The following is a 12,689-nucleotide window of genomic DNA, read 5'->3' as shown; positions in this document are numbered from 1 at the left end:
AGACATTTTTTTTTACACTTTTGCCCATCAATAAAGGCCAAATTTGTAGTAGTATTTTTTATGATTTTTGGCCTATTTCGTCAGGTCTAAATTCACCCCAATACTACCTCCACCCATAAGTTTTCATGTCTTGTTATCCCCTTTATACTAACGTTTTCAAAAACCAAGTTAAGTTTTGAATTTTTTTTTTTTAATTTTTTTAAAATAATCTTTCAAAAACTCATCTTTATTTTTAGAATTTGACTACATATTCAAATCCTTCTCTAACGAGTGAAAACCCTGATTGAAAAATTAAGAAAAAAACAAACATAAATTTCAAAAACTAAAAACGAAACTATCATATGCACCCTAGCTACAAATTCTTAATTATATTATATAAATATACACCAAATGTGAAGCTGATTATACATAGAAAATGTATAACTAATTAATTATTAAGCAAATGGCCAAATTCTCACACGTCCAATATCTTTTTGTCAGAGCTAATAACGAGCTCCAAATCCCGTTCAGTGTTAGACACATGACCCTTGTAACGGTAATTCTTAGCACAATAAAGAAAAAAGAAAAAGTTACAAAACGCCGTTGCCGCAACCACATAATAAAAGTAATCCAATCTCCCTTTATTTAGATCATCCACCAACCAATCAGGCCTGCCATGAGCACCGCCGCTGCCGGTGGTTCGATGCACGATCAAAACCATAGCAGTATTAACATAGCTAGACAAAGCAATAGAACAAGACGAGAAAGCATTACCCATAGTTCTCATATGCTCCGGAAATTCCTTATTGAAAAACTCAATTTGCCCAATTATATTAAACGCTTCACAAAGCCCCATGAGGAAGAATTGCGGGGTTAACCAAAAGACCGACATTATAGACCCACCATTGTTGGCTCGATTTCTTCTCTGCATTTCGATTAGCCCGGCAACGACCATGGAAACGACGGCAAATATTATGCCGACTGCCATGCGTTGGAGCTCCGTTATGCCGTTTGGGTGGCGGGTGAATTTACGGAGAGTGGGGACGAGGAATTGGTCGTAGAAAGGGATGAAGAAAGTGATGGTGAGAAAGGAGATGACGATAATAGAAGCGGGGGGGATTTGGAAATTGGGTCCCATGTGACGGTTCATTTGAAGAGCTTGAGAGATTGAGAAGGTGGATTGTTGAATTATTGGAGTTAGGCTAAGAATTCCTGTTACCCAAATTGGGAAAACTCTGAATAAACATTTTAGTTCTTCTACTTGTTGTATGCTGCTTACGTTCCATTTGTTTACTCTTGTTCCATCTGGGTTTATCTCCTTCTCCGTTATAATTGCTGCCTTGTTTAAGAAACTGCAAAATATTCTCCGTTCGTGTTAGCTACGTTAATGAGAGATAATAATTTTATTATTAGAGAGAAATATACGATTGTGGTTAGAGGTTGATGATTTATATATAGCTTATCCCACTAAAATTGTAGACAAAATCGTAAATAATATAAATACGAATGCAAGACATTCCAAAACTAGAAAAAGAAGAGCGATACTTGGATGCATTCCAACACATATAAAAAGAACTTGACATTTGATAAATTATGTTTCAACAATTTGGTAAAATGAAAAAATATAACTAAGTATTTTTTAAGGGAGAATTCACTATTGGTTGTGGATTTAAATTTATGGATCTTTTAAAATATAACCATTAAAAATTGCGTTTGGTTATGTGTGTCATCATTTTTCTTAGGAACCAATTTGAATTTTTAGTTAATTTTTTTTCTAAATTAAACACCTTTAACAAGTAATAATAAAAAAAGAACAAATAATTAGAAATGGTTTTTATAAACATTAAAAAATTTAAAACAAAAAACCTTACCTAAATTTTTACTTTTTACCACGGATTTAAGAATGGACCACAGAAACACCCAACAATAAATAAATTGTAATTATTCTAGAAATTATTGGAGGAGAGAAACCAAGAGATGTGTTGGACAGTAGGAGATATTTTTCTTTTTTCTTCTTCATTTTTCTACAACCAATAATTTATATTTAGATAGAATTGCAAAATAAATAAATAAATAAGCCTGATTTTCTAAAATACTAATGTACATCTTATAACAATTCTTTTTAGAATTTTCGAAAAAAATATCAAATTATTTATAGAAATAATATAAAAAAATATTAATAGATATTGATAAATTTTTATAAGCATCTCACTGATAGAAATCTATCATTAATAGAGACTAATTGAAAAGCCTAAAATAATTAGTTTTTGCTATTTTGTATAAATAGTTTTTCCCTTATTTTTCTATTTTGAAAATATTTTTTTTTCAAATTAAGCCTACAAATATTACTTTCACTTATTGGTATCTATATTTTATTATTTATATTTTAGTAAGGTTTAAAAATTCAAGTTTAAGTATGAAAATTCAAATGGTTTTTTAAATTTTATTTTTACTTTTAAAAATGGATTAAAAATACAATGTTTATTTAAGAAAGATAAATACATCATTAACAACTTATGAAAAAAGAAACCAAGGATTCGAAAAAAGAATTCTCATTTGATAACCATTTTATTTTTTTAAAATTAAGACTAGGGATATTATTTTCATTTCCAAATTTTTTTCTTTTGTTATCTACTTTTCACTAATGGTTTAAAAAATCAAGTCAAAATTTGAGAAGTAAAAAGATTGTTTTTTTTTTTATAATTTGACTAAGAATCCAACCATTGTAATTAAAAAAGATGCAAATTATAGTAAGAAACGTAGATAAAATAGATTTAATTTTAAAAAATAAAAACAAAATTTCAAATAAAATGATTTCCAAATGGAATTTAAATAGATGTCACATCCTTTGTAGGGGCCGTGATCAAGAAGAATCCCACTAACTAGTGAGAAGGACAATATTTTCGTTTTATTTCAGGACAGGTCCTACAAAATGTTATTGTTCTCTCTCTCTTTTTTTTTTTTTTTTTTTTTTTAAGAATATTACGTCACATATAAGGTGCATTATTAACACACTATTTTTAGAAGATAATTCAAGAAGTTTAAATAAGTCACCATTAATATAACTTTTAACAATTTACCTTCCTCACTCCTTTATGAGGTTAAAAATTAACACCTTCATCTAACTAGAGGATTTATTAACACCTATACTTGGTGATGACTTTTGGTTTGCATGTTTCTTAATTAATTCTCACAAGAAATCTATATACATAGGACCTTTTGCTCTATAAAATGATAAATCACCACCGAATCCTAGCCCAAAAAATGTAACTTGAAGTAATTTTTTTTTTATAATATATATATATTACAATAGGTGGGTGGGATATTGGGGGTATCAAAATATCTGATTTTGAAATTGATAGTACTCGCACTATACTAATTGAGTTATGTTCATTTTAATAGAAAAATACATTTTTAATCCCTTAGTTAGCAACAATTGGTTCATTTGATCCCAAAATTTTAAAGTGTAATGTTTTTGTCTTAGATTTTCAAAAATAGGATTTAAAAGATACTTAGAGTAATTCTTTTACTATCTTTAATGTTTACCTGACATTTTAAATTAAAAATAATAATTATAGAAGAAGGAAGGAGGGTGAAGGAGTAGAGAGAAAAACACAATTTTCTTTTAATTATTGTTTTTTTTTTTTTTTGGAAAAATTCAAATTAGTCATTAGGTTTCAAAGTTGAACCATTTATTCTCTAATATTTCATTAATGCTTGATTTTGGTCCCACCATAATGGAGGAGTTAACATGACATTTTTAAAATAAAATAATTAAAAGGTAATATTTAGGTGCATCCTAGATATCACATATCTCTATGCATCTCACTCACATCACACACGTTAAAAAAAATTAAAATATTCGAGAAAAGAAGAAAGAAGAATTTAGTAGATGGTAAATTATAATTGAACAATTTGATGGGATGTACAAATATAAGTGTTGTCCAAAGTATACTATGTATTTCTCATAATTAAAATATAACTTAAAAATAATAAGAAGAAAATTTATCTCTCTACTCTCTCGCCCTTACCCCAGCTCTGATACCGGGTGACGAGAGAAAAATATAAAATTTTAAATTATTGTTTTTTTTTATTTTTAAATTTCATGTCAATAATTAAAGTATATCAATAAAAATTAATCACAAATATTTTAGTGCATGTATGTAAGTGATTTTTAAATGGTTAAAATTACTCCAAAACACATCTTTAATCACTTAAAATGATTTCATTGTTTGATTATTTCTACTTTTAATTACATTTTTCACCTTATTAAAATTGATTTTGAATTATTAAAACTATTTTTTTTTAGTATTTTGCAAATTTTAAAAAAATGATTTTTTGTCATTTTTTTAAAATTATTTATACTTTTAATTGCAAATTAATCACAGGCATTTCACATGCTATTAAAAGTTTTCTTAAAAATGCAAGAACTAAAAAAAGTACCTAACTTAAAAACTAGAATACTATTTTCTCTATTTTCTTTCTTTTTTTTTTTTTGGAAAAAAAATTGACTCAATTTTGGGAGATAATTAAAGAGCAAAGAGAGAAAAGGAATGACCTGAATTGATTGGTGAGAGGAAGCTTTGAGAGGACAACAGAGTCAGGGTCTAACGGAGGGTCATAAAAACCCTTCCTATCATCAGGAAGCTTAAGATGACGCTTCTTGTAAGCAGCAACAGCCACTTGAGCTAACCCAGTAAATATGCTTCCTTCGGGCTTTATAAACACATAAACACGAGTCCCCATGAAGAACAAAACAATTGAACAAAACATTAGCCCCGTCGGTATTCCATATCCCAAAACCCAACTAACTGAGTCTTGAATGTACACAACAATCGTCAAAGTAAACACCAAAACCACCATGAAAGTCGCGTAATACCAATTGTAAAAGCTCGCTATCCCTTTCCTCCCTTTCTCCGTCGTCGGGTCAAATTGGTCGACCCCGAAGGGAATACTACACGGCCTGATTCCGCCGCTTCCGATTGATACTAAACAAAGACTCATTATTAAGAATCCCAATTGAGATGCTGTCGGCCCTGAGCATTTCGTTGATCCAACGCACCCCTGCGGATGTAGCTGCGGTAACCATGCCGTTAGTGTCATGGAAGTCATCCCCTGTGTCATGGTTAATTAATTCAGTGAATTAAATAATAAAATTTAAGAAACTTTAAAAGAATTAAATTAGAGATTATTGATTTAAAAAAATCAATTTCAAGTCCCAAAATGATTTTTCTCACACTTTTTAAAACTTAAGAATTTTGACCTCTTGTTTACAAGCAATTTTACAAAATTACCCTCATTTATTTTTTTTCTTCTTCTTTCAATTTATTTATTTTTCTCTCTCTTTTTTTCCTTCTTCTTGTTCTCTTATTCTTTTGGGGGTGCTTCTCTTCTCCGGCATGACAACTTTGGCGAGACCACACCATTAGCTCCGACAAGTCCAGCTTTGGCTGACTTCTTCTTCTTCTCTCTTTTCAATTTGTGTTGCAGAGCTAGACCGAACACCGGAGAGCAAGACTAAGACAGTGAGCGAGACAGTAAGATAACCGAAGAAGAGAGCAATCCATGAGAAAAAAAAAGTGAATGAGAGAACGAGGGAGTGAGAGCAGGAGAACGAGAGAAAGAGAGACAGCCTAATCCACGTGTGCGAAGTTCCATTTTGATAATCTTACTCGAATTTGATATCAACGAACAGTTAAAAAAAAACCTCATTTTTAAAAAGTGAGAAATCTCTTTTTTTTTTTCCCTCAATTTGAGTCATCCGTTAAATTAGGGGTATGTAATTACGAGAAAGGAAAAAATGGAAGCAACAGCAATGGTCCAATAGCGGCCAATATAAGCGTCAGAGAGAAAGGCGCCGAGGAGGGGCAAGAAACTGGTGACGCCGGTCCATAAGCCCATTAAGCTGGTGGCGGAAACTTGATCCATATGATATACTTTTTTTAGGTACACCATGAAATTGGCTAGTAGTCCCATTGAAGCAAGTCTTTCAAAGGTTTCATTTCCTGCCAACAATATACCAAAATGTCAGAGAATTATTATATTATTACTAGCCCCTAAAACTAAAAACAAACACAAGAAGAAGAAGAAGAAGAAATAGAGAGACCAAGGATGTAAGGCATGCTCTTCCATCCTCCAGGCTCTCTTTTAGATTTGTTGTGTAGGGAAACATCTTTGGTGAAGCACTGTAAGTTGCTGGGAGAGCTTGAAGCTTTGCTTTCAGCCTCACTCTCCATTATCTCTCCTCTCTGTCTGGTTTTTGCCTCTTTTTTATTCATGGCTTTGTCTGTATTTATAGAAGAGCCATACTCCAAAATGCACTTCTTTTTGGACAAATAGGGTGTACCTAATTTCATGTCTCATTTTTCATACACAGTAGGAATAAAATAAAATAAAATAAAACAATCAATTTTTTAAATTGGCAAATTTTGATTGAGTGCCATCTAAGATGTAGAATAGATGAGTGCAACACGAATTGGATCCAAATATTTTTTTTCTTATTTTTCTGTATCTCATTATCATCATATAAATAAAAAATGAATTACTGCATTTAATCCAATCTTTTATTTCTTTTATTCTCAGACAACTTTTTATTAAACAACTATTTAAGTTGCATAGTGAAGTTTTCTATTTAAAATATTTTTTAAAAAAATAAAAAAAATATCGTATATCAAATTATAATCGAACAATTAGACAGGGTAATTAACAAATTTTTCTTTTTCTTCTCTCTAGAATATTTTGGGTGATTGAAAGGAATTTCACAAAGTTAATGCATAAGGTTAATTTAAAGGGATCCACGATGTGGTGTGTTTGTTTGAGCCAAGGAAATAATGAGGGCACTGACAGCCTGCAGGATAGTACATTTGTTATAAATTAGTAGAGAGGAGAGAGAATGGAAATGTGAAAAAGGTTCAAGTTGAATTAAGGGTCTGAAGGTAAAATACTAGTTTATTCTAGAAAGGAATGTGACGACAATTTTACACCGTCGGGATTAAAGACAAATAAATAAATTTGAAAAAGAAATATCTTTTTGTCCTTTGATTTTGGGGTTAGGTTTTATTTTACCCTTAAATTTAAAAAAGTTATACTTTTAATCTTCATAATTTGAGTTTAATTTCAATTTAGTTTTCAAGTTTAAACAATATTATAATTTTATTCTTGAAATTTGGCTTTTGCTTCAATTTGATCTCTATGTTTCAAGATTTTACATTTTAACTTCAATTTTTCATCTAATACTTACTTTCCGTCTTCAATATTAATATCTATATTAATTAATTTAAAAGAATTAAAAAAATTATAATTAATTAAGTTTCACTATTTTTTTTCATTATTGTTAAAATTAATTTTAAAATTAACACCAAACATTGGAAGTGAGTATTGAGTGAAAAATCGAAATTAAAAATGCAAAATCTTGAAATCTATGGACAAAGCTGGAAAAAAACTCAAATTTCAAAGGTAAAATGGTAATATTTTGAAACGTAGAGACGGAATTGAAATTGTTGGAGTTTATGTAGTTGACAACATTTGTTTAAGTGTATTAGATGTTATGATATTTGTCTCTACATTGCTGGCCATTTGGAGAAAGGATGTTCTACGGAAATGTTGATTCTGCAAAATATTTTCTTATTGGTTTGCTGTCTTATTCTATTTTATTTGCCGATTTCCTTCATTCTTCAGTGTGCGATTGTCTTGGAAAGTAGGGTTGCTTGTCCATCTATCTGTTATGCATATTTAAAGGTCTTTAGCCTTTTGGGGTTTGGTTGGTCATTCTGTTTAATCTGAAGCTTGTGATTAAAAATCAATTGTAGTGTGTATTCGGTTAACATTGCAAAGTATAGACAGAGTTGAGTTCTTAAAGACATACCTTGTGTTCCTCACATCAAGGGTAACAAGATCTATTTGAGAAGGGATTCTCGAGCTTAGGAGTAGCCTAAGCCATTCGAACAAAAGAGACTTAGTTCTTAGAAGGAAAGTTAGAATGCAAGTCTTACCACTTGAGGGGAACTCAAGTCATATATAGAAAGAGACACGATCTTAGCGGGAGCCTAAGATTTGCTTCATTGATAATATATCTTAGGGAGAGCCTAAGACACTATGAGAAGGAGTCAATTCTAGGGGGAGCCAGGTTATTGATTAAGTGATAAAGTTGTGCAAGAGTCACTGTAATTGTGCATCTGTTACAGATAAGTGCTAATTTGTAATTGTTTATCAATGATATTAGTGAAGTTATCTTTTTTGGGCACACTGCCCCCTAAAGGTAGGTGAATTACACCAAATTAGATTACTAATCTTTGGCATTATTTTACTTATTCTGCATATTTGATGATTGTCATGTAGAATGCTATAGCATTGTTCGTAACATCGATCACTTGTAGTAGATACCTCCTTACTTTTTTTTTTTTTTTTGAAATCAAACTCAAAACTTAAGATTAATATTGTATCATTTTGAAACCTAGAGACCAAATAGAAAATAGACTCATATTCAATAAATTAAAATATATATACTACAAGAAATCACACCTTTCTCGATGCCTAAAATCGCCGAAAAATGGTGGAAAATGCATCGAAAGATCCTCTCCGGACGAAGTACTTGTCGTTAGACGTTTGGTTGGGAGAAGTTCGTCAGGAGTGTAACTTCCCACGCCCAAAATCGACTATCAGGAGTAATGCACAAACTCCCGATGCGTCAAATATGACGTCGGGGGTTGAAAAAACTTCCGACGCCTAATATATGGGGTTGGGAGTGCTAATAACTCCCGACGTTCAATTTCGGTCGGCGAAAGTTCATATTACTTAGCCGTCGAGAGTTCAATTTCAGTATTTGAATTTGACTTTCATTGGGAGAGAGCCATTCTTTAAAAAAAAAAAAAAATAGTTTGTAATTTGTAATTTGTAATTTATTTTAATTTGATTTGAATAACCTATAAAACATCATTAACCAACTCAAACATATTCACGTAAGAAATAAAACAAACAAAGTTCATACTATTCTTTATCACCTAAAATAGAGAAAAGTTACAAGATAGTTTACAAAAGAAATATGTCTTCACAAATACATAAAAGAAACAACATGAAAAAACCGTCAAGAAATATGTCTTCACAAATACATAAAAGAAAGAACATGAAAACAACGTCTGGAACATAGCATCTCCAACAACATTCCAACCTCATCCTTGAATAGCATCCTACAACAAAACAAAAACATTCAAATGTCATAAACTTCCAGAAACAAACAAAAAACTCTAAGTTCAACTCCAAAATGAGTATAACTAAACTCAACCCACCCTCCACTGAAGGAACTTGTTTTACAGAGAACCTTTGAGCGGAAGCGGAGAAATCTCATTTCGATTGAACACATACATTTATAGAAAAACAGACAGATTATGCATAAAACTTAAATTATAACATGCTATATCATAATAAACAAAGGTTCAAGGGACTATACCTTAGAAGAACCCTTCTTCACATTAATCCCTCGATCTAACTCGTTCATGAACTCTCCTCGAACAAGCAGCAACCAAACTCGAACCAAAAGAGGACACTACCACTTGGTGACCTTAGTATTCTCGGTGTGAGAACCCAAGAGCGGTGGACTTTTGCTATTTTGATTAGAGGGTGTTTTGGAGTTGGAGGAGGAAGACGATGAAAGGAAGGAAAAGTTATCGCATAGCAAAAATTCAATCGTGTAGTAAACTAAGTCTATCGCATAGGCTCTAAAAAAAATCATGTAGAAGATCAATCGTCAATATTCTTCTCTTGGAATAATAAAAATCATATTTTCATCTATCCCATTTTTTCCATAAAACCAATTAACTTCCCACTAAGGAAGGGTTAAAGAGAAAAATGGAATTAATTATTAAATAATTAATAATATAAATAAATATGATTACCAACTTATCATATTATATTTATAACCTATAGTTTTAATATTGCATCATATACAATATATAAACTATAGTTCTTTTTCTCTATTTTATGGCATTTAATATAAATCATATTTATATCAAATTTAACAACTATGAACCTTATTCATAAAAAATATATTTGAATCATATTCAAATATTAGTTCCTCTAATTAAACAATAATGTATCAAATACATCATGTCAATTATATCATATATAATTTAATTAATTTAATTATATCATATATAATTAAATACCCTCTTATTAATTGAACATTTCAAATTAACCCAAAAATTGATTCTCAACTTACATCCTTTGAGCTACCAAGGGGACCTTATGGACCTGTAGCCTGAAACTCCAATGGTACATGAATAAATAATTAAACTCTTTAATCCCATTATCACCATCCGTTAACTGCCAAGCACTCCATTAAAGACTGACAGTTGCACTCTCCTGTGTCCATTGGATATAACCAATCAACAGTATGATGACTCTTCACAAATTGCTCGTAAGTATAGCTGGGCCAAATTACTATTTTGCCCATGTAGTTACATCTAACTCTTTAAGTACCACTGATCCCTCTAATGAACAATAGACCATAGTTCCACTATGACTAAACCCCTCTCGGGCCAGGAGAGGGTGTGACACCACATTGTTCAAGACCCGAAATTAGCCCTTAAAGGAGCAATTTATTTACTTACCTTTGCTTTAGGGAATGAGTGAATTCCATCTTGCGTAGCTAAGTTCCCAGCTCCTCAATCAGATGAATCCCCAAAATGGTAGGCTTGTTGAGTCGGCGATCTAGCCACTCTCACCCATATAAAAAAAGGACCACCCTCATAAGCAAGAGTTCACAACTCACTTAGGATTAATGTGATTAAGGTTATGTTACCTATGGCCATCCTAGTGAAATGAAAATCTCTATTATGAATAGAGTTATATAACGAGACTAAACATTTCGTGGTCCGGTCTTATACAAACTTCTTTATATAGAATATCCCTGCTCGTATGTATAATACATGAATGATCAGGATCAGATCATTTGTGGCACTTTATAACATTTGTAACACCTACAAAGCAGGCCATACTCGTAGTGTCACAAGGATAAATTATCCAGCCTTATCCATATACTATAAACTATTTAGGTTATCACTTAAACATGATCCACCTGTATGTCTCCACATACATGTTTAAGTTACAACAATAACCTTGAATATTAGTTTATTGGTTTGTGGTTAATGCAACTAAAATATCATATATTTCATAGACAAGGTGAATAAAACATCATATATTATTAATCACAGAAATATTTGTTCATAAAATGTTACAAACTATAGGACCCTACGAGATTTAGGGCATCAACTCTAACAATCTCCCACTTGTCTTGAAGCTAGTGGGGTGTACAAGATAATCAAATTACAAGTACACAAAACAATCTACTAGGGCATAAACAAGCCTAGTACAAGATCTCCCACTTGCCCTAGTCTAGCCATGGTCTGTCCCATAGACCATACTCTGCAGGTGACCTTCAAGCACTGTAGCCGTAAAGGCCTTCGTAAACAGATCAACAACGTTGTACTCCGAAGCTATCTTCATGACAATCATGTCCACTCGATGCATAATCTCTCATATGAGATGGTATTTCCACTCAATGTGCTTGCCACCCTTATGAATCCTAGGCTTACGGGAATTAGCCACAACACCACTACTATCACAATAAACTATGATTGGCTTTGATATATCTGGAACAATTTCCAGATAAGTCAGGAATTTTCTCAGCCAAACGACCTCCTTAGTAGCTTCAAAAGCCATTACTTACTCAGCCTCCATGGTGGAGTCCGCGATGCACCTCTGCTTGGTGCTTCGACATACTACAACCCCTTTGTTAAGAGTGAACACTGATCTTGAAATGGATTTTCGAGAATCCCTATCAGTCTGAAAATAAAAGTCTGTGTATCTTATAAGGATCAAATCCTTAAAACCATATACAAGCATGTAGTCCTTCGTTCTCCGTAGATACTTGAGAATATTGTTAACGGTTGTCCAATGATCAGATCCTTGATTTGATTGATATTTATTGACTATCCCCACTGCATAGCAGATATCAGGTCTAGTACATAACATCGCATACATCAAACTGCCCACGTCAGATGCATAGGGGACCCGTCTCATTTCTTCAACTTCTTGAGGTTTCTTAGGACACTGTTCCTTAGACAAAATAACTCTGTGCTTGAAAGGCAATAAACCCTCTTGGAGTTCTGCATCGAATATTTGATCAACATCTTATCAATATACGATGTTTGAGACAGTGCTAACATTTTGTTCTTTCGATCTTGAAAGATTTGAATACCAAGAACAAACTAAGCCTCTCCCAAATCTTTCATTTGGAATTGTGTCGCTAGTCAGTTATTAACTGTAGTCAGTAAGCCCACATCATTCCCAACGAGTAGGATATCATCTACATATAACACTAGGAAAACTACGGAGCTGTTGATGATCTTTTTTTAGACACAAGCTCATTAACATTCTGATAAAAGCCATAAGATTTGATCGCAGTACCAAACCTTATATTCCAAGATCGAGATGCTTGTTTCAATCCATAAATGGGCTGACTCAGCTTGTAAACCTTTTGCTCTTGACCTTGAACTATGAATTCCTCGGGTTGTACCATACAAATGATCTCCTCAAGATTGCCATTTAGAAAGGCAGTCTTGACATCCATTTTCCATATCTCATAGTCATAATATAAGGCAATGGATGGAAGGATTCATATAGACTTCAGCAAGGCAACAGGCGAGAAAGTTTCT

The 12,689-nt window shown here is 32.2% G+C and overlaps 1 protein-coding gene across 1 annotated transcript; it reads right to left on the bottom strand.

Annotated features, from left to right (window-relative positions):
- Positions 1-342: 342 nt before the first annotated feature.
- Positions 343-6,316, bottom strand: LOC120081375 (protein NRT1/ PTR FAMILY 2.13-like). Its single transcript, XM_039036194.2, has 4 exons — positions 6,086-6,316; positions 5,767-5,984; positions 4,538-5,094; positions 343-1,331 (listed from the first exon to the last, which is right to left on the bottom strand). Exons 1-4 carry the CDS (start codon positions 6,255-6,257, stop codon positions 455-457), a joined length of 1,824 nt encoding a protein of 607 aa, XP_038892122.1. The 5' UTR covers positions 6,258-6,316; the 3' UTR covers positions 343-454.
- Between the last annotated feature and the right edge of the window lie 6,373 nt (positions 6,317-12,689).

This window comes from Benincasa hispida, chromosome 7, assembly GCF_027475165.1.
Source record: "Benincasa hispida cultivar pf3 chromosome 7, pf3_genome.v1.1, whole genome shotgun sequence".
Classification (NCBI taxonomy): domain Eukaryota; kingdom Viridiplantae; phylum Streptophyta; class Magnoliopsida; order Cucurbitales; family Cucurbitaceae; genus Benincasa; species Benincasa hispida.
The sequence above is the reverse complement of the archived record's forward strand: the minus strand, read 5'-3'. Positions and strand labels throughout refer to the sequence as shown.

What these genes read in the sequence shown, in the direction of transcription:
- LOC120081375 (XM_039036194.2), bottom strand. Translation starts at nt 6,257, where the DNA reads ATGAATAAAAAAGAGGCAAAAACCAGACAGAGAGGAGAGATAATGGAG. An exon ending in GAGCATGCCTTACATCCTTG is followed by an intron (nt 5,985 to 6,085) that starts GTCTCTCTATTT and finishes TATTGTTGGCAG; the next exon opens with GAAATGAAACCTTTGAAAGA. An exon ending in CCTCTCACCAATCAATTCAG is followed by an intron (nt 1,332 to 4,537) that starts GTCATTCCTTTT and finishes AATATTTTGCAG; the next exon opens with TTTCTTAAACAAGGCAGCAA.